Here is a 21,931-nt window from a genome sequence, read left to right as displayed (position 1 = left end):
CGATCAGCTGCCTCCTGCACATCTCCCACTGGGGATGTGCCCACAACCAAGGTACATGCCCTTGACCGGAATCGAACCCGGGACCTTTCAGTCCTCAGGCCGACACTCTATCCACTGAGCCAAACCGGTCTCGGCAGTTTTAGTTTTAAAATGGATAAAATATTTAGGGTTTTCTTAGATAAAATATTTGAATAGATTTCCCCCCAATGAGATAGACACATGGTTAAATGAGCATGTGAAACATTAGTGAGATGCCACTTCAACATACTATAATCAAATGGCTATGAGAAGACAATAACATGTATTGATTGGCCAGAAAGTGGAGAAACAGGAACTCTAATATGTTGGCTGTGTGAATGTAAAATGATACAGCCAGTTTGGTAGTTTCTTAAAATGTTAAACAGAAACTTACCATATGATCCAGCAATTCCATTTCTAGGTATCTATCCAAGAGAAATGAAGTCATTTGTCTTCACAAACACTTGCATGTTTATTTTCTCAGCAGCAGTGTTCATATTAGTAAAAAACTGGAAACAATCCAAATATCTGTCAGCTGGTGAATGGATAAACAAAATGATATATCTATACCATGCACTACTATTCAGCAATATAAAGGAATGAAGTATGGATACATGCTACAATGTAGTGGAATCCTGAAAACATATTTAGTGAAAGAAGCCAGACTTAAAAAAGCCACATATTCTATGATTCCTTCTAAATGAAATGTTTAGAAAAGGTAAATCTATAGAGACAGCAGATTAGTGATTTCCTGGGGTTGGGAATCATTACTGCAAATAGCAAGAGGGATCTTTTTGGGGAGTGTTCTAAGACTGGATTGTAGTGAAGAGTGTCCAATCTATAAATTTCATAAATATCATTGAATTCTACACTTAAATGGGTGAATTTTATGATATGTAAAATATACCTCAATAAAGAGGTGTTTTTGCCCTAGCTGGTTTGGCTCAGTGGATAGAGCTTTGGACTAAAGGGTTCCGGGTTTGATTCCAGTCAAGGGCACATGCCCGGGTTGCGGGCTCGATCCCCAGTGTCTGGCCAGCCCTGGGCGGCTGGGGGACTGAGGGGACTGGGGGACTCCGGAGGCAGGCGCGCCCCAGTGAGGCTGAGGGGACTGGGCGCCGCCAACTTGTGGCTGTGGGCGCCACCATCTTTGAGGGCGTGATAGTCAATTAGCATATTCCCTCCTTATTGGCTCTGGGTGCCGCCATCATTGAATGGTGTGAGGGTCAATTAGCATATTCCCTCTTTATTAGATAGGATACCAATGCCATAACTACTATCCATTTGAAATTAAAATTCTCATTGGTAAATGCATATGGTGATAATTTAGATTAAAAGCTATTTTCTTTCTTCTTTGTGCCAAAGAAAGTGATGAAAATTTGCAGAAAACCTTCTACCTGATACAGTTGATCTGTTTATTTACTGACCTTCCAAAGACATTTGTTCCTGGGATGTGTAAGATCTTAATTAGGTTTGGTCTAGGTGTTCTTGACAACTCCCTGTGTAGTGCCATTCACACTATTTTCTTACAATTGGAAGTACAAAGCAATCATTTCTATAACAATTTCTGTCAAATATTTCTCAAATATTTGTGAAAGACTTAGATTCCTATTCTGAAGGAAAGAGTCATTCTGTCTTTGCATAACTTTAGTATTTTTTCTTGTTTTATTTATAGACTGCCAAGGTCTCCACATAAGGCAGAGGGAATCTTCTTTGTGAAACACTGGGCAGGAGGATGCCGAATGTCTGCATTGTTATACTGTGGAGTTCAAACTTCAGAAGACTTTGGGTTAAGCAGTAACATTTACTCTGTAAATGATTATGTCTTCGCTTGTCCTCTATGACTATCACAAACTAATGAAACACCTTTTTAGGTCTTATGAATTTAGGTCACACTGTTTTCCGGATGCTCTGGCAGCTGAAACAGGTAAGATTGGACTGAGTGTTGTGTGGAACAGTGGAAGGGAAAGAACTAACCTTTTCCATTCTCCAGTCCTTGCTTAAGTTAAGTATCTGTGCATGTACAGATTAGGTTAACTAATCTAGGTTGTTTCATAAAACAGGACTGAACCTAAAGAAATGCTTTAGCCGAAACTGGTTTGGCTCAGTGGATGGAGCGTCGGCCTGCGGACTGAAAGGTCCCACGTTCGATTCCGGTCAAGGGCATGTACCTGGGTTGCGGGCACATCCCCAGTGGGAGATGTGCAGGAGGCAGCTGATCGATGTTTCTCTCCCATCGATGTTTCTAACTATCTATCTCTCTCCCTTCCTCTCTGTAAAAAATCAATAAAATATATTTTAAAAAAAAAGAAATGCTTTAATTATTACATTTGGTTTTTAAAACTATATAGAGATCTCCACTTCTATTTCATTTGAGGGTTTATTTATTTTAAATATATTTTTATTTCAGAGAGGAATGAAGAGGGAGAGAGAGATAGAAACATCAATGATGAGAGAGAATCATTGATCGGCTGCCTCCTGCATGCCCCCTACTGGGGATCAAACCTGCAACTCACCCATGTGCCCTGGACTGGAATCGAACCCAGAACCTTTCAGTCTGCAGGCCAATGCTCTATCCACTCAGCCAAACCGGCTAGGGCTGTTTGAGGGTTTAAATTGATGTGTTTGAGGGTACAATTTGAAAATAGTGGATAGCTTCCTTTTTTTGGTAAGAGAACATTTACTTGGTAAATCACAGAGGTAGAAGAAGTTATTCCTAGAAGAAATGAGCTTAGGAAGCAAGTTATAGAGGTAAAGGATGAAGCAAAGGATGGGCCCTTGGAGCTTGGGAGTGAGGAAGCTGATGGTAACCTGTCTGGGGCAGGGAGGAAGTGGGGGGAAGGAAAGGGGGAGGGTAGAGGGAAAGAAAAAGGCCCTGGTGTATTCCAGGGAAGGAGAGCACCTGGATAGCTTCTTTATGTTTCACTTTCTGTATTAAATATCATAAGTGATTTTAACTCTGTGTGTGTGTATGTATACTCATGCTGATGGGCTTATTGCTTTTTCTAGGGGCCTATGAAAAATGGAACCAAACTCTCTGAGGACTAAAGTCCCAGCTTTCTTATCTGATTTGGGGAAGGCCACATTGAGGGGAATAAGAAAGTGTCCCCGATGCGGCACGTACAATGGAACCCGGGGACTGAGCTGTAAAAACAAGACATGTGGAACCATATTCCGCTATGGTGCACGGAAGCAGCCGAGTGTTGAAGCTGTCAAAATCATAACAGGCTCTGACCTACAGGTCTACTCAGTGCGGCAGAGAGACCGGGGCCCCGACTACAGATGCTTTGTAGAGCTAGGTGTTTCAGAGACTACAATCCAAACGGTAGATGGGACGATCATCACTCAGCTGAGCTCTGGACGATGTTATGTCCCCTCCTGCCTGAAAGCTGCCACCCAGGGTGTTGTGGAAAACCAGTGCCAGCACATCAAGTTGGCAATAAACTGTCAGGCAGAGGCCACCCCTCTGACTCTAAAGAGCTCCGTCCTGAATGCAATGCAGGCCTCCTCCGAAACCAAGCAGACCATCTGGCAGTTGGCCACAGAGCCCACGGGTCCGCTCGTACAGAGAATTACTAAAAACATTTTGGTGGTGAAATGCAAGGCGAGCCAGAAGCATAGTTTGGGGTACTTGCATACGTCCTTTGTGCAGAAAATCAGTGCCAAAAGCTTGCCTGAACGCCGTTTCTTCTGTTCCTGCCAGACTCTGAAGTCGCACAAGTCGAATGCCTCCAAGGATGAGGCAGCACAGAGATGCATTCATTTCTTTGCTTGCATCTGTGCCTTTGCCAGTGATGAGACATTGGCTCAGGAATTCTCAGACTTCCTAAATTTTGATTCCAGCGGTAGGTGATATGGTGACACACTCTGTTTCTCTAAAATGACAATGAAAGTGTTCCACTAATGGCATTTGGAGATTGTCCTAGCGACCTTCAGAAGCAGTTGCTAGATAATTCAAATGAAAAGCATTCCTTCTTTTAATCCCAGTCATCACTTGCATAAAGGTTGTTTGATTGGTTGAAATTAATGATCAAGAGACTTGAACATTTTCATTGAGACAGTGAATCTAGTAAAATCAGCTTTGCTTTGATTTTTTTTTACTCTTCCACAGATACCCTATTTAATAAAAACATAGAACAAAAAATTCCCTTTTATTTTGGCTTGTTTGCTTTTTTATTGTCTTTGAAGATGGAGAAAACAAGTGCCTGGCTCAAAAGAAAACCTTTAAAGTTTCTAAATCAAGTCTTTTGTTGTTGTTAACATATTTTTATTGATTATTTTTTTAAGAGAGCGAGGAAGTGAGAGAGAGAAACATTAATGTGAGAGAGATACATCTATTGGTTGCCTCCTGTATGCTCCCTGACCAGGGATCAAACCAGCTACTTTCCTGTGCATGGGACGACGCTCCAACCAACTGAACCACCCCGGCCAGGGCTCTCTTCATTTCTTTTTTTTAAAATATATTTTACTGATTTTTACAGAGAGGAAGGGAGAGGGATAGAGAGTGAGAAACATCAATCAGCTGCCTCCTGCACACCCCCAACTGGGGATGTGCCCGCAACCAAGGTACATGCCCTAGACCGGAATCGAACCTGGGACCCATCAGTCTGCAGGCTCTATCCATTGAGCCAAACCAGTTAGGGCTCTTTTCATTTCTTAATAATCTTTAGTTGGTAGCAGCTCCCAACTTTTTAGTTTTATATTTCTCTGGAAAGCCTCCTATCAAGTTAATGTTCTATGAACAAAATCATGTTTTGGGCTGCCCTTTAAAACAACTTGTTTTTTATTGCAGGTCCACAATCTGTTTTTTAAATATATTGGGGTGACATTGGTTAATAACATTGTATAAGTTTCAAATATACAATTTTATAATACATCATCTGTATTTTGCATTGTGTGCTCACCACCCTTAGTCTCCCAAATATAGGGTGTTCCCCCAAAATGTATACACCTTTAATGGCTGTTAGCTCAATTGATGTTTCTTTTTTTTCAGATTTAACCTATTGGAATTAATAATTATTCAAAGTGTATACATTTTTTGGGACACCCTGTATTTAACTTCTTTTACCCTCTTCATCCTCCTCCTACCCCTTACCCTCTGTTAACCTTCAAACTGTTGTCTGTGTCTTTGAATTTGTTTTGTTTGTTTGTTGCTTTTTGTTTTATATTCCACATATGAGTGAAATCATATGCTTTTTGTCCTTTTCCATCTTACTTATTTTGTTAACACGATATTCTCAAGATCTGTCCATGTTGCAAATGTCAGTATTTTAATCTTTCTTATGGCTGAGTAGTATTCCATTGTACATATGTACCATATCATCTTTATCCAATCATCCATTGAAGGACACTTACGTTGTTTCATGTCTTGGCTACCATGAATAATGCTGCAATGAACATACGGGTACATATATCTTTATGAATAACTTTTTAAATTATTTGGGTAGGTACCCAGAAGAAGGCTTGCTGGGTCAGATGGTAGCTCTATTAATTTCTTGAGGAACCTATATACTGTTTTCCACTGTGACTGTGTCAGTTTTCATTCTCACCAGCAGTGTATGAGGGTTCCTTTTTCTCCACATGCTCTCCAATACTTGTTATTTCTTGTCTTATTTATAACAGCCATTCTAACAGGTGTGAGGTGACATGTCATTATCATTTTGATTTGCACTTCAAAGGAACTTCTTTAATGTAGGCAATCACTCCATTGTTTTGGGATTTGGATTTTTATAAGTTAATTTTTCTCTAGAGACCCATACTTCCTCCTGGGTAGTATTAACAATTCAGAAATATGTTATATTTTAGGTCTTAAAGAGATTATTGTGCCCCAGTTGGACTGCCATTCAGAATCAACAGTATCAGCTTGTGAGTCTACTCCATCAAAGGCAAAGAAGAGGAAAAAGGATGAAGTATCTGGTAAGAAGCTATTTGGTTTGTTTATAGGATGGTTTTATCTTTAGAGAGTGTTTTATGTGTTTCACTGGATTTCAGCAATGATAAGAATCAGTTTTTATGTGTTTCTTTTCCTAAAAAAATTATACCGTCCAATGATAATTCTTTGTCCAGTCAAGCTAAGAGTTGGTTTTACTGATTAAATATAAGATCAAACCAAACTCAGCTCTTATTATTGAATATGTTTGTTCAACCCTTAAACATTCAGACTAGTCTTAAACCTTAAACTGCCTTTGGACAGTGTTATAAGGTTTTCATCCATAGAATGTTTTTAAAAACTTGTGACAATAATTCATTATCTTTTCTACATTAACATAGGAATATAGTTTGTTACTTGCAAATAACAAGTAATAATACCACTTGTAAGGGTCCTCAGTTAAGGACCCTTACAAATCAATATGAAACTGCTGAAGTACCCTAGTAGATGTGTCAAAAGACATAGACTTTAAATAAAGAGAAAAATTTACCTAGTCCACAAATGTGGACAAAACTCCAAATGTGAACAGAGAAATGCAAAAATTTTAGAAATACAAAAGTTAAAATAAGATACTTTTTGCTACCAAATTAGCAAAGAATTTTAAAATTATGAGACAACTGGTAAAGGAGGTGAAGTTCAGGCTCTCTGGCATGGCTAGTGCAATGTAAATTGCCATGATTATCTGTTAAAAACCTGAAAAATACTACTACTCGTAGGGATAATTGCTAAAGGTGGGTCAGGTGATTATGCACAGGAGTTTTAGTGCTGGGAAGTTGGAGAAAGGTAGAGAAACAAAGTGACATGATAACTTTCATGTTGTAAGGTAATTCTGGCAGCAGTATGTAGCAGAGATTGTTGTTAAATATGTACTTATTGGTCTTTCCCAGGAAATCTTGAAATTCAAACAGTAAAGTTCTTTCCCTTTGATGCAGTAGTTCACTTCTAAATAATCATTTTTAAGGAAATAATCTTTGGTACAGGAAAAGCATTTTATCCAGAAATGTTCATTTTATCGTTATCTATATACATAAAAGCCTAAGTGACCTTTAGGACCTGATGAACGCTGGTTGCTATGACACTCACTGACCACCAGGGGTAGACGCTCAATGCAGGAGCTGCCCCCTGGTGGTCAGTGCGCTCCCACAGCCAACCTCCCTGGTCTGGCTAAACTCCTGCAGTCCCTCCCCTCCAGCTGGCCTTGTCAAGACTGGGAGAGACGGCCCTGATTGGCCCTGATTGCCAGCCAGGCCGAGGGACCTTACCCATACAGACCTCTAGTTTATAATATTAAAAAATTAGAAGCAATTAAGCCCACCACTGGGGATAGTTAAATGAACCATGATAAAACCACTTGCTAGAATATCAGGCAACCACTAAAAATGATTACATAGAATTTGGAGACATTTTTAGGTCACTCAGGTAGCCAGACAAAGTACAGAATGCTCAAACTTGACTTTCAGATAAACAGTGAAAAAATTTTTAATATGATTATCTCCCATGCAAAATTGGGGCATACTTATGTTAAAAATTCATTTATTTGAAATTTTATTTATTTTTTGGCTAAATCTAGCAGTCCTGGTAAAATCACAGCTACATAAAATCACAAAAACCAGCAAAATAATCTATTCATAGGAAAAAAAAAAGGAAGATAGTTCACCAGAAAATCAATAGTAATTGTCTAAGAGGTGGAAACAATGGGTGAAATTTTTTTTTCTCTTTACTTCTGGTTTTCCCCACTTTCCTAGATTTTCAGAAATTTAAAATATCTACACTAATAAAAGACAAAGATGCTAATTGAACGTACCTTCGCTATGCTCATCAGCCAATAAGAGTATGCAAATTAACCCAACAAAGATGGCCGTTAAATTTGCATACTGCAGGCAGATCTCGCTGCGCTGCCCCACCTGGGGCGAGCGGCAGCGAGATCCCCAGCCGCCGCCCGCCCCAGTGCGGGATCCGGGCCTGCCGTGTGCGACGGGGGGAGACGGGGCAGGCACCATGGGATCGGGTGTGCCATCTGCCACCAGGGGAGCGGGCCTAAGCCAGCAGGTGGTTATCTCCCGAGGGGTCCCAGACTGTGAGAGGGCACAGGTTGGGCTGAGGGACTCACCCGCTGCCAGTGCACAAATTTTTGTGCACCGGGCTTCTAGTTATATAAAGGCTAATCCTAAGTTAGAAATTATCAAAGCTAACTTAGAAATTATCAAAGACTTTTTATGTTTTACACTCTTTAGAAATGAATATAGAATCTATTTATATTCTATAGGCATGTTATTAAACACTGTAACAATTTATGGTTTAGGTGCACAGACGAACAATTCACTCTTGCCTCAGGATGCACTGAGCAGTAATCTAAGGAAAAGTGGCCTGAAAAAGCCTGTGGTTGCTTCTTCATTAAAAAGGCAGGGTAAGTTTCCCTGTCCCAGAATAAGCTAAAAAGGTGGAAAAGCATCCGAAAGAAGGTAAAAGCAATAAATCCAAAGAAATATTGCATGGTGTCCCCAAAGGAATGTTAAGATAAACACCAGTAGGCATTAAGACTGAAGTCTGTCCTGTCCCACGGGTCTCAAATCTTGCTCAAAACCAAATTGTAGCCCAGCCAGTGCTGCTCAATGGTTAAGCATGGAACTGTGAACCAGGATACAGATTGATTATTGGTCAGGGCACATGCCTGGGTTGGGGGCTTGATCCCTAATAGGGGGTGTGCAGGAGGCAAGACAATCATTGATTCTTTCTCATCATTGATGTTTCTGTCTCTCTCTCCCTCTCTGAAATCAATAAAAATCAATGAAAAAACAACAACAAATTGTATTGTTTAAGTAACAAATCCAACAAAAATTGCTGACATGTTTTGGTAGAGGTATTTTGTAAGATTTTTCCCTCTTGCTTATTAGCCACATGCAATTAGTATGGAGATTTAAAGTTTTTTTTGTGTGTGTGTTTTTTTTTAATGTTTTTCTTGATTTCAGAGAGGAAGGGAGAGGGAGAGAGAGATAGAAACATCAATGATAAGAGAGAATCATTGATCGGCTGCCTCCTTCACACTCCCTACTGGGGACTGAGCCCTCAACCTAGGCATTTGCCCCTGACCGGAATCAAACCTGGGACTCTTCAGTCAGCAGGTTGATGCTCTATCCACTGAGCCAAACCAGCTAGGGCAGCCAAAGTTGAAGAAGAAACATGTTTATAGTTATTCAGTGATAAATATTTATTGAAAAAGAAAAATAATATAGTCTGTTCTCTACAGTTAGTGAAGTTTGAAAACATACCTAAAAACAATAGCATGGCTATTGTTCTGAATTTATGAAGACAGAATAACTAAATTTGAACATAACATATATTTATATATACATATATATATCTTTTCTACTGAGAATAATTAAGCTCAGCTATTTGGGGAATCAACCTTCTATAAACTTCTACTTATACATTTTGTAAAAATAGTTTAGTTCAATTTTGGTAGTATTTATTGAATACTTGCTAAGATATTGTTGGCCATGTAATATGACTGGGTGATTAAAAACTAGATATCATCCCTGCCCTCATACTCTGATTTTAAAGACCAATACATAAATATAATATAAGACCAAACCTAATTAAGAACTTACACATCCCAGGAACAAATGTCTTTGGAAGGTCAGTAGATAAACAGATCACCTGTATGAGGTAGAAGGTTCTCTACAAATTTTCATCACTTCCTTTTGGCACAAAGAAGAAAGAAAATAGCTTTTAATCTAAATTATCACTATATGCATTTACCAATGAGAATTTTAATTTCAAATGGATAGTAGTTATGGCATTGGTATATCTCTATAAAAGAAACTATACTTTAGAAATGTGGCTGAAACCGGTTTGGCTCAGTGGATAGAGCGTCGGCCTGCGGACTGAAAGGTCCCGGGTTCGATACCGGTCAAGGGCATATACCTGGGTTGCGGGCACATCCCCAGTAGGGAGTGTGCAGGAGGCAGCTGATCGATGTTTCTCTCTCATCGATGTTTCTAACTCTCTATCCCTCTCCCTTTCTCTCTGTAAAAATTCAATAAAATATATTATAAAAAAAAAAAAAAGAAATGTGAAGACATTTCAGGAGAAGAAATAGAATAGAATAGAATATTTCTGTGCATACGGACATGTTAATCAGAAAAAGGACTAATTTATAGATCTCTAAAAGCCATTATTCAAGGCCATTCTTCACTTTGCAGTTTAGTGTTGAAAGGCTGCAAACTTTCTGTGGTTACTAATCTTGAACCTATTAGTATCTCAGAGCTTTTCATTTCTTTTTTCCTAAATGGATTCTTTGAAAAAAAAAATTCTAGAATCTTCTATTTTACTTAATTTCTTTGAATTTCAGCTTCTTGTTCTTTTTTTATCTGTGCAAACACCTTAACTTTTTCAAACTTCAATTAACTTTCTTTTGTAAGAAAAAATAAGTTACTAAGATGTTGTTTTTTGTTTTTACTAGCCTGCAGTCAGCTGTTAGATGAGGCACAAGTGACCTTATCCTTCCAAGACTGGCTGGCCAGTGTCACAGAACGCATCCATCAAACCATGCACTATCAATTTGATGGTAAGTATTGGTCACCCAGCTGGGGCTGTTGCTGAAAGTAGGATAAATTAAAGTAATTGTGCTAGAGTTCTCTGTTGTCTTTTTATTTATTTTGTTTTTTAAATATTTTTATTGATTTTAGAGAGAGGAAGGGAGAAGATATAGATAGAAACATCAGTGATGAGAGAGAATCATTGATCAGCTGTCCCTTGCATGCCCCCTACTGGGGATCAAGCCTGAAAACCAGGCATGTGCCCTTAACTGGAATCGAACCTGGGACCCTTCAGTCCACAGGCTAATGCTCTATCCATTGAGCCAAACCAGCTAGGGCTGTTTTGTTTTTTAAAATATATTTTTATTGATTTCAGAGAGGAAGGGAGAGGGAGAGAGAGATAGAAACATCAATGATGAGAGAGAATCATTGATCGGGTGCCTCCTGCATGCCCCCTACTGGGGATCAAGCCTGCAACTGGGGCACATGCCCTAATCGGGAATCAAATCTTGACCTCATAGTTAAGGGTCAACACTCAACTACTGAGTCACACTGGCTGGGCTAGAGTTCCCGGTGTTGTTGTTGTTTGTTTGTTTGTTTTAATATATTTTTATTGATTTCAGAGAGAAAGGGAGAGGGAGAGAGAAATGTCAGTGATGAGAGAGAATCATTGATCAATTGCCTCCCGCATGCCCCTTACTTGGGATTGAGCCTGCAATCTGGGAATATGCCCTTGACTGGAATCGAACCTGGGACCCTTCTGTCTGCAGGCCAATGCTCTGTCCACTGAGCCAAACTGGCTAGGGTGAATTCTCTGTTCTGATAGAAAAAATAACTGGGCTTGACTCCCAAATACATTGGGCCACAAAAAGTAGAAATCTAAGTGAAAGAAGGAAATACTTACATAATTTAAATGCAGTATCAGCAAAATGAATTTAGAAATGGAAGAGGAAAAACAGCAAATAATAAGTAAAGGTAGATAGCTTTGATCTTGGGGATATGATCTTTGGTGGTGTTAGCTTGACCTTTGTTCCAAAAAGGCATCTGAACTGTCCTTAAGAGGCTTTCTGGCCCCAGCTCGTTTGGCTCAATGGATAAAGCATCTGCCTGTGGGCTGAAGGGTCCCGGGTTCAATTCCAGTCAAGGGCACATGCCTGGGTTGTGGGCTTGATCCCCAGTAGGGGGTGTGCAGGAGGCAGCTGATCAATGATTCTCATCATTGTGATGTTTCTATCTCTCTCCCTCTCCCTTCCTCTCTGAAATCAATAAAAATATATTTAAAAAAAAAAAAGAATCTTTCTGTAAGAGATATTCTTTAAGTTGTTTGTTTATCCACGTGGTTCTGGATGTTTTCCCTCTGCTGGGGCTAGGTAGCCCCTTGGACACAGTTTTTTAAGAAAGACTCAGAACTCTTTCAACCCCTCCTTTGAACACTCTGTTGACTTTTGTTGACCTAGTGTCTTGTAAGCTTCTTTAAAGGTTTGTTAAGTATTTTCAAACATTTTTCCTGCCTTTAGATCATATTCAGAGAGCAAGACTGGTGTTTATTGGATAAATAGTCTCCTAACTTTGTGGTCTCTGGCATTCCGGGTCCTGAACATCTGAGAGAGGGCATGTAGTTTACTCTGTTTATTTATTTATTTATTTATTTTATTTTTTATTTTTTTAGAATATATTTTATTGATTCTTTACAGAGAGGAAGGGAGAGAGATAGAGAGCCAGAAACATCGATGAGAGAGAAACATCGATCAGCCGCCTCCCGCACATCCCCCACTGGGGATGTGCCCGCAACCCAGGCACATGCCCCTGACCGGAATCGAACCCGGGACCCCCCAGTCCGCAGGCCGACGCTCTATCCACTGAGCCAAACTGGCCTCGGCTAGTTACTCTGTTTAGACATGAATGCACATACAAGTGCCTGGAGATAGTAGGAGTAAATCAAGTTTGCCTTCTCATCTCAGCCTCATTGTTCTCATCTCATCTTATTTCATATACCCTTTCAAGGAAAAGTTTGTGTTGTGGTGGTGGTTACAAAATTGGGGATTTGAAAAGTTATCTTTGGTGGTGGTGATGATAAGGATCTGCTATATTTTTTTATGATTTCAAGGGATCAACAGGGAAGGTGACAATGCTTGACTCATAAAGGCCAACCAAAGCCTTATTTTTGCCTTTTTATAAAGTGAAATTTTTAATTATTACTGTCCTTCAATTCCATTTCTTCCACCTCTCTCTACACATCAGAAAGTCCACTAAGTTTTTTTTTGGTTGCACTTTATATGAGTTTTCTTCTTTTTTTTAACTTTGAAATCATTTTATTGGCTCATAAAGCCTGTGCATGTAAAAAAATATCCCAACACTATGTAGTATTTAAATCACAATTACATTTTTTACCAATCAAAACTACCCAGAATATACATTAAAAAAAAAAAAAAATCCTACAGAACTGCCTGGCCAGTGTGGCTCAGTGGTTGAGTGTCGACCCATGAACCAAAAGGTCCCCTGTTCGATTCCTGGTCAGGGCACATGCCTGGGTTGCAGGCTCAATCTCCAGTAGAGGGTGTGCAGGAGGCACCCAATTGATGTCTCTCATCGATGGTTCTATCTCTATCCTTCTCCCTTCCTTTCTCTTTAAAATCAATAAAAACATAGTTATAAAAATAATCCTACAGAACTGAATTCTGAAGTGACATTATGATTTAAATACTATGACAACATAGATAATTCCTTATAACATTAATTCATTCACCAAAGCTGCCAGATACTTTCATAAGCCTAGCCATTGCAGAGTGCAAATGAACACAGTTTCAACATTACACTTTTTTTTAAATATATATATAAAATTGATTTTTTTTACAGATAGGGAGAGGGATAGAGTTAGAAACATCATGAGAGAGAAACATCGATCAGCTGCCTCCCACACACTCCCCACTGGGTATGTGTCTGCAACCAAGGTACATGCCCTTGACCAGAATCGAACCTGGGACCCTTGAGTCCACAGGCCGATGCTCTATCCACTGAGCCAAACCGGTTAGGGCTCAACATTACACTTTTAGTTGAAGTAACTGTGCCTCCAACTAGGAGCTCTCAAATTTCTGGCATAAAAATTTGATCTGTTTTAACTGAATGAGTTTCTTCTTATTTCCTAAAGGCAAACCAGAGCCACTGGTGTTCCACATTCCTCAGTCTTTTTTTGATGCCCTACAACAGAGAATATCTATTGGAAGTACAAAAAAAACGGCTTCCCAACTCCACCACAGGTATGGGATTTTTTCTTCAGCAATAGCCACAGATGTCTTGTCCTTAGGGAATTATGTTTGAAAAAATCGTGTGGAATTTTCAGGATTAGGACTTCTAGCTGCATGCTGAGAGCAGGAAGCCTTAGCCAGTCAGCTCTTAGAATAATGATCACACTCTTCAGTGCAACCCCATATTTATTCCAGTGCAAGTTAATGGAACAATTCAGAAAGCACAGACTTGGTAAAAGAACAATGAAGTGCAATAAATGTGCCCACCAAGAAGTTTGATATTTTCTAGATATGAATCAATTTCAACAAAAGCATTGCAGTCTTCGATCACTATTGGGCTGGCTTCTTGGAAGCATATTACAGTATGTATCAAAACTAAAACTTGCCCAGCCGGTGTGGCTCTGTGGTTGAGCGTTGACCTATGAACCAGGTCATGGTTTGATACCCAGTCAGGGCACATCCTTAGGTTGCAGACTCAATCCCCAGTAGGGGGTGTGCAGGAGGCAGCAGATCAATGATTCTCTCATCATTGATGTGTTTTTTTTTCTCTCTCTCCCTTTCCCTTCTTCTCTGAAATAAAAAATATATTTAAAAACACACACACACAAAAACACCTAAAACTTATTTTTTTGTGATTCCTAATTTTTGATGAAGGAAGATTTTAGAGTTATTCTTAGGCTTGGAACACTTTATCATTACATTATTCTGGTACTTATTTCTTGGTTTTACATAACATCTTTCTATTAGATATCTCAACATACTTATTAGGTAGCAAAAGGAAATAAGGGAGAGAAAGGAGGAAGAAAGAATTACTCAGTAATGACAGCTAGAAATCAATGCTATTTCTTCAACAAATTGTTATTTGATGAGCCTGGCCAGTGTTGTTCAGTTGTTGAGTGTTGACCTATGAACCAGGAGGTCATGGTTTGGTCCCTGGTCAGGGCACATGCCTGGGTTGTTAGGCTTGATCCCTAGTAGGGGCCGTGCAGGAAGCAGCTAATCAATTATTTGCTCTCATCATTGATGTTTCTATCTCTCTCTCCCTCTCCCTTCCTCTCTGAAATCAGTAAAAATATATATTTTTAAAAATTGTTATTTGATAATTTAATAGGGACTGTGGGACTGTTTGAAGTTTAATTCTGTATTTGAATAATGCAAGCTGTGAATCACTATGTTTAGAGCCATGAAAATCTTTGTCTTCACAGCTTGTCTTCCTGACTTTTCAAGCAAGGTTCATTCTTTCTTCCATTTTAAACTTCAGGCCTAATATATTAATTTTAACTCATCCCTTAGCTAGTTTTGCAGACTTTCAGGGGAACCCCTTTATATTCCTGCGGGTAGGGCAGTGGATTGGCAATCATGTGAGCAGGCTTAAACTCCATGTAATTAAAATTTTAAGGACTGTAATTTGACCTCTGATGGTATATCTAAATCTGTAAGAGGTGTAAGAAGTTGTTTTATAATGGAGTTCTGTGCATGTAGCTTTACCAAACAAAAAAACAAGTTTCTAAGGTAACAGAAATAAGTAGCATCTCAAAGAAGCATCAGAGACTTTATATAGCAGAAATTTTTATCACTTGGTTTGTCACATTTATGTCAAACCCTATTATATATTTGCCTCTAGAATTTCTTTTTGGAATTTCTGAGATTCCATAAGGAAAGAATAATACCGCACTGAAATCTCTAGAAACTGGGTAGCAATAGGGAAGGAGAATGTTATGTTTGGGTAGGCTAATTTTGTTCCCTTTTTACATTGAAGCTTTTGTTCGAAAAGATGCCCTGCCACTGGGAACCTTTTCCAAGTATACCTGGCATATCACTAATATCCTGCAAGTTAAACAAATCTTAGATACCCCTGAGGTAAGAGTTTATTTCTACAATAGTGGGAGGGCAGAGAGGGAAGCAAGTTTGGGAAGTATGTTTGTACCAATTCCTTGAGTTACAGACACCAAAGAGAATTCTGTTTTTCATATTAAGAAATTATTCAATGTAACATAGAAACCCACAACAGAAACCTGTTCATGTTGACCAGTGTCACCCCAATAAATTTAATAAATAAAAGATTAAAAAAAGAGATTATTCAGAAATATTCATGGCTTTATAGTGCTGACTCTTAATTTTAATGGGTATTCCCTAGAGCTTGAAAAGGTATCTTAAATTGGAGTATTCTTTTTCTTTGCCTTTGGGATCAGAAAGCAGGAATAATTTTTCCTATATATTAAATAACTATTTATGGTGAGCCCTAAATTAACTAAAAAATATGTAAATAATTTGAGATGATACACCATTTGTGAAATTAATGGGCCTAGCACAATTAATTGCTCTTCCCCAAACTGTAATTTAGTTCTCATTAGAGCAATGACCCTCAGTTTGTGTTCTTTTTCACAAGGGAAAGATGAGATATTTTAAAACATTTTTGTCCAGCAGACTCTGAAAATTTGAGGGTTTTCCCTTCTTACAATAATGGAATATTGTAGAAAATTCAGTATAATGTGATTTGACGTGTTAAGAGAAGCTTAATTTCAAGATATAGTTGTGTTCAGAGAAGAATAAATTGCTTGATATCTGTTACGTTCAGAAGAATAAAAGGCCTATGTTAGCACTAAAGACATTTGAGGAACTTCCTTAAATGCAAGATATCGCAGAGGCAGCTTCTATCTTGGAATAAGTGGTGTTTAGGGAGGCAAATGTGCAACCCAAAGCAAAGTCAAGTGAGGGAAAAGAGCTAATGATCATTGAGCTTCTATCTGTTGGGCGTTATTTACCTGTATCACCTCATTCATGTATTTTGCAGATGAGAAACAGGCTATGAGATGCTCACCCTGCTGTTTAGTGGCAAAGACAAAATTCAGTTCAAGTTCTGTCTGGCTCAGTCCCAAGGATGGTGTGAAGCACACAGGATGGTGAGGTCAGCTGTAGGTGCTATCAGTAGAGTTTTTAGGAGAATGTTCTAGCAGATAAGTAGGGGAAGGGACAAAAAACAAATTTAGAGCAAGTCTATGCCAGTAGTGGTCATGTAGACATGAAGATATTGGGGCTCAAATTAAAGTTATAGAGAAAATAGGAAAGCCAAGATATAAATGGTATAAGGAAAACAAAGGCAGATTTGTTGACAGAATTTAGTTGAAAATACAAGGGGAAGTTTTAATTAATTTGGATGTGCTTAATGAGGAACAGTGAATACATAAACAATCTATTCTCACCCAAGTATTTGTCTATTTTGAAAGTTTTTCTTTCTCACCTTTCTTGGTATTGTCTCCATGTCTAGATGCCCTTGGAAATTACCCGAAGTTTTATCCAGAACCGGGATGGGACGTATGAGCTGTTTAAATGCCCTAAAGTGGAAGTAGAGAGCATAGCAGAAACCTACGGTCGTATAGAAAAACAACCAGTGCTGCGACCCTTGGAACTAAAAACTTTTCTCAAAGTTGGTAAGTGATTGGTGGTTTCAATAGTGCATCTTGCCGAAACCGGTTTGGCTCAGTGGATAGAGCGTCGACCTGCGGACTGAAAGGTCCCAGGTTCGATTCTGGTCAAGGGCATGTACCTGGGTTGCGGGCACATCCCCAGTAGGAGATGTGCAGGAGGCAGCTGATCGATGTTTCTCTCTCATCGATGTTTCTAACTCTCTATCTCTCTCCCTTCCTCTCTGTAAAAAATCAATTAAAAAAATATATTAAAAAAATTCAAACTCAAAAAAAAAAAAAAATAGTGCATCTTCCTGTGAAGATCAACTATGTGCAACACATTGTCCTAGATTTTGGATCTTGACCTTAAAGAAGGCACATTTATTCATCTTGTAAAGGTAATCATGAGATAGGGTATTTCATTTCATTTGAGCCAGGGCTTTAAAAATAAAATTATAGAAGCAATAAGTATTCATTATAGAGAAATCATAGATTCTATAAAGAAGAAAAATAACCACCTGTAATCGCACCCACCAAAAACAGCAACCTTTCCAGACTTTTTTCTATACATGAAGAGTTTCCAGACTCTTTTCTGTACAGGAAGAGTTTCTAAAACATGGGATCATACCTCTTTTCCCTTAAAAATACAGTGTCCCCCAAAAAATGTATACACACTTGGAATAATTATTAATTCCAATCAGCTAAATCTGAAAAGAAAGAAATATAGAGCTATCAGCTGTTAAAGTTTGTATACATTTTTGGGACACCCTGTATATATGTCGGAATATAGTTACAAGAATTTGACAAAATAATTGTAATTTCTAAATTTCTTCTAAAAGAATAAGTACAAAATTAGGTAAGTGAATGAGGCCTGCTTGATAGATGGTAATACTAAAGTAATTTAAATTATGGCTGGCATTCATTCATTCATTCATTCATTCTTCATTCAACAAGTCCTTATTGAGTGCCTACTATGAACCAGGCACTATGCTATCTTGGGGTACAGTGATGAACAAAAGTGATATAGTTTACTGTCCTGGAAAAAGATGATAGTCTAATCAGTGGAAAGAGAGGTGAGTATTAGATGGCTAGAAGTGTAGGCTCTGGAGTCCAAAACTGCCTGGAGTTAAAGTCAGGTCCACCTACTAGTTGTGTAAACTAAGCAGGAAGACTTCATCTGTCCTCACCTCAGTTTATTCATCTGTAAATAGGAATCACAGAATCTGTCTCTTAGTGAGTTGCTGAGCATTAAATTAATGCATTGTAAATCACTTAAGATAATACCTGGCACAGTAGGTGCTCATTAAGTGCTACTTGTTATAGTTGTTATTATTAAATTACTAGAGGCCCGATGCATGAAATTCGTGCAAGAGTAGGCCTTCCTCCCCCGGCTGCTGGCACCGGCTTCCCTTGGCACCCAGAGCCTGGGCTTCCCTCTGGCCACCGGCAGGCACCTGGGTCCCAGGCTTCACTCGCAGCCCTGGCTTCGTCCGGAAGGATGTCCGGTCTAATTAGTATATTATGCTTTTATTATTATAGATTATACAAATACTAGAGGCCTGATGCACGAAATTTGTGCAAGAGTAGGCCTTACTTCCCCCTGCTGCCGGCACTGGTTTCCCTCTGGCACCTGGGAACCAGGCTTTTCTCCGGCCGCCGGCAGGCACCCAGGACCTGGGCTTCCCTTGCAGCTCCGGCTTCGTCTGGTAGGTTGTCCGGAAGGACGTCTGGTCTAATTAGCATATTATACTTTTATTATTATAGATGATAGTATTTATATAGTACTATAAAAACATTTTTAAAAATATATTTTTATTGATTTCAGAAAAAGAGGAAGAGGAAGAGAGAGAGAGAGAAGCATGAATGATGAGAGAGAATCATTGATCAGCTGTGGAGATCGAGCCCGCAACCCAGGCATGAGCCCTTGACCGGAATCGAACCTGGGACCCTTCAGTCCACAGGCCGACACTCTATCCACTGAGCCAAACCAGTTAGGGCTATAAAAATGTTTTTATTTAATATAATACAAAAATAAATTATTTTATTAAAAATAGACAAAGAGCCCTAACCGGTTTGGCTCAGTGGATAGAGCGTCGGCCTGCGGACTCAAGGGTCCCAGGTTCAATTCCAGTCAAGGTCATGTACCTTGGTTGCGGGTACATACCCAGTAGGGAGTGTGCAGGAGGCAGCTGATTGATGTTTCTCTCTCATCAGTGTTTCTAACTCTCTATCCCTCTCCCTTCCTCTCTGTAAAAAATCAATAAAATATATTTTTAAAAAATAGACAAAGAGCTTGGCTAGTGTGGCTCAGTGGTTGAGCGTCAACCTGTGAACCAGGAGGTCACAGTTCGATTCCCGGTCAGGGCACATGCCCAGGTTGCGGGCTTGATCCCCGGTGTGGGGTGTGTAGGAGGCAGCTAATCAATGATTCTTTCTCATCGTTGATGTTTCTATCTTTCTCTCTCTCTCTCTCTCTCTCCCCCTTCCTCTCTGAAATCAATAAAAATATATATTTTAAAAAATAGACAAAGAGCCCATAATTATCACTAATCGACTATATGAATTTGAGCTAGTAGAAATGTTAGTTATTTAATATAAAGTCTTACATAGCTTTAAAATGAATCATGTAATTAAGTCTTTTTTAAAAATATTTTTTTATTTTCTTTTAAGGTATCAACCTTAAAGTCAGATATTTTCCAGCAAAATGGGTTTATTTGGAAACAGCAAAGTATTGCAATTCAGGATCTGCAAACCATGTGCAAGTCCAGAGAAGAAAAGGGAGGAACTCTTCTTTTATAGAGGAAAGGGGTCTGTTTAAAGGAGATTATTATAAACAGTGAGTTCATTGGAGAAAATGGGGAGTTCAAAGTGTAATGGATATATATATATGTGTGTATATATATATGTGTGTGTATATATATATATATATATATGTATATATATGTATTTTTTTTTTCTTGATTTTCAGAGAGGAAGGGAGAGGGAGAGATAGAAACATCAGTGATGAGAGAGAATTATTTTTTTTTTTTATTTTTCGCTTAAAGTATTACAAAGGGTATTACATGAGTATCCTTCCCCCCCCCCCCCCTTGACAAACCCCTACCCTCCCTTACCCCCCAGTGTCTTATGTCCATTAGTTATGCTTATATGCATGCATACAAGTCCTTCGGTTGATCTCTTACTCCCCTCCCTCCTGCCCCCCAACTCTCTCTGGCCTTCCCACTGCAGTTTGACAGAGAGAGAATTATTGATCGACTGCCTCCTGCAGGCCCCACACGGGTTGAGCCCACCTGGGTATGTGCCCTGACCTGGAATCGAACTGTGACCTCCTGGTTCATAGGTTGACTCTCAACCACTGAGCTACGCCGGTTGAGCTTTTTTAAAATGTGATTTTAGAGAGAGTAAGGGAGAGAGTTGCCTCTTGTACACACCTCAACCAGGAATTGAACTTACCACCTTTTGGTGTATGGGACAATGCTCCAACTAAACCACCCTGCCAGGACTATTTTTTACTAGTCTCCCTTTTAATCTCATCCAGCTGTCCTTTCCTCTCAGTCTGGCTCACCTTATGATTCTTTTGGCCCTTTTTCTTACGTCTCGGTCTTATTTTATTCAAGGATGCCACACAGTTTCCTGAAATTTTCTTTTGAATAGATACAGTAATTCCTCTTACTTTCCCTTGATTCTTATTGTTTTTCCTTGTTATTTTTTTCTCATATAGCTTTTTTTAAAGCTAATTTTTCTTTTCCTTTCTTATTCTTGAACAGAGTGAGATCTGTCTAGACTGAAAATTTGGAATTGTACTAATCAGTGTTCCTTTCTTGGTCTTTTTTTGTCTTTAGGCAACACTTCCCCAGATCAAAAGGAGCCAACCCCTTTCATCATTGAGTGGATCCCAGATATCCTTCCCCAGTCCAAGATTGGCGAGCTGCGGATCAAGTTTGAGTATGGTCACCACCGGAATGGGCATGTGGCAGAGTACCAAGACCAGCGTCCCCCCCTGGACCAGCCCTTGGAACTGGCCCCTCTGACTACCATCACTTTCCCTTGAGGCAAAACAATGGAGACTTTTGCTGCTGAATTTGCACATCCCCATCCCTTGACAAGTTTAAATACCAGTTAGGTCCTTCGTGAACTGCTTTTAACTAAGATGCAATTTCTTTTTTTTTTTTTTTTTTTTTAAATATATTTTTTTATTGATTTTTTTACAGAGAGGAAGGGAGAGAGATAGAGAGTTAGAAACATCGATCAGCTGCCTCCCGCACATCTCCCACTGGGGATGTGCCCGCAACCCAGGCACATGCCCTTGACCGGAATCGAACCTGGGACCTTTCAGTCCGCAGGCCGACGCTCTATCCACCGAGCCAAACCGGTTTCGGCTAAGATGCAATTTCTTAACACATCCAAGTGGATTCTGTTGAAGAAAAACTCTGTAAATGGCCTTTTTGGTGCTGCTGTGTATAGTCCTCATTATAGATGGGCTGGTATTTCTGGCTAGCGTGTTTAAAGGAACAAAAAGAAAACTAGCTCATTTTCCTTCTTAAAGGATTCACCTTTATAGTTTGTCTCAACCTTTGAAGTAGTTAGCGACACTCCACCTTACACTAACAATGTTGAAACGTTAATAACATCCTGGTTCGGAAGAATGTTAGGGACCATTCTGGCAGAGCTCCAGTCATGCCCTTTTATTCTGTTATCAAATAAAGCACAGTGTCATTAGTTTTTCTAAATTATACCTCTTGTTGGCCTGATTTTAAAATTATGAACCTTTGGGATGAATTTAGATTACAGTGA

General features: G+C 39.2%; 1 protein-coding gene across 1 annotated transcript; it reads left to right on the top strand.

The window, feature by feature from the left end:
* Positions 1 to 1,462: 1,462 nt before the first annotated feature.
* CUNH2orf42 (chromosome unknown C2orf42 homolog) lies at positions 1,463 to 21,870 on the top strand. The gene is given in 10 exon segments (XM_070429413.1): positions 1,463 to 1,945; positions 3,028 to 3,863; positions 5,824 to 5,934; positions 8,250 to 8,354; positions 10,410 to 10,514; positions 13,634 to 13,713; positions 13,715 to 13,742; positions 15,490 to 15,590; positions 16,999 to 17,161; positions 20,980 to 21,870. Coding segments are annotated over 9 exon segments (1,725 nt in total). The 5' UTR covers positions 1,463 to 1,945; positions 3,028 to 3,040; the 3' UTR covers positions 21,189 to 21,870.
* The last annotated feature ends 61 nt before the right edge of the window (positions 21,871 to 21,931 follow it).

The sequence above is a fragment of the Myotis yumanensis genome, unplaced genomic scaffold, assembly GCF_028538775.1.
Source record: "Myotis yumanensis isolate MYYU_CA2020_CCGP unplaced genomic scaffold, mMyoYum1.0.hap1 SCAF_11, whole genome shotgun sequence".
Lineage (NCBI taxonomy): Eukaryota > Metazoa > Chordata > Mammalia > Chiroptera > Vespertilionidae > Myotis > Myotis yumanensis.
Note: the sequence above shows the minus strand (reverse complement) of the source record. Positions and strands in the feature narration are given on the sequence as shown.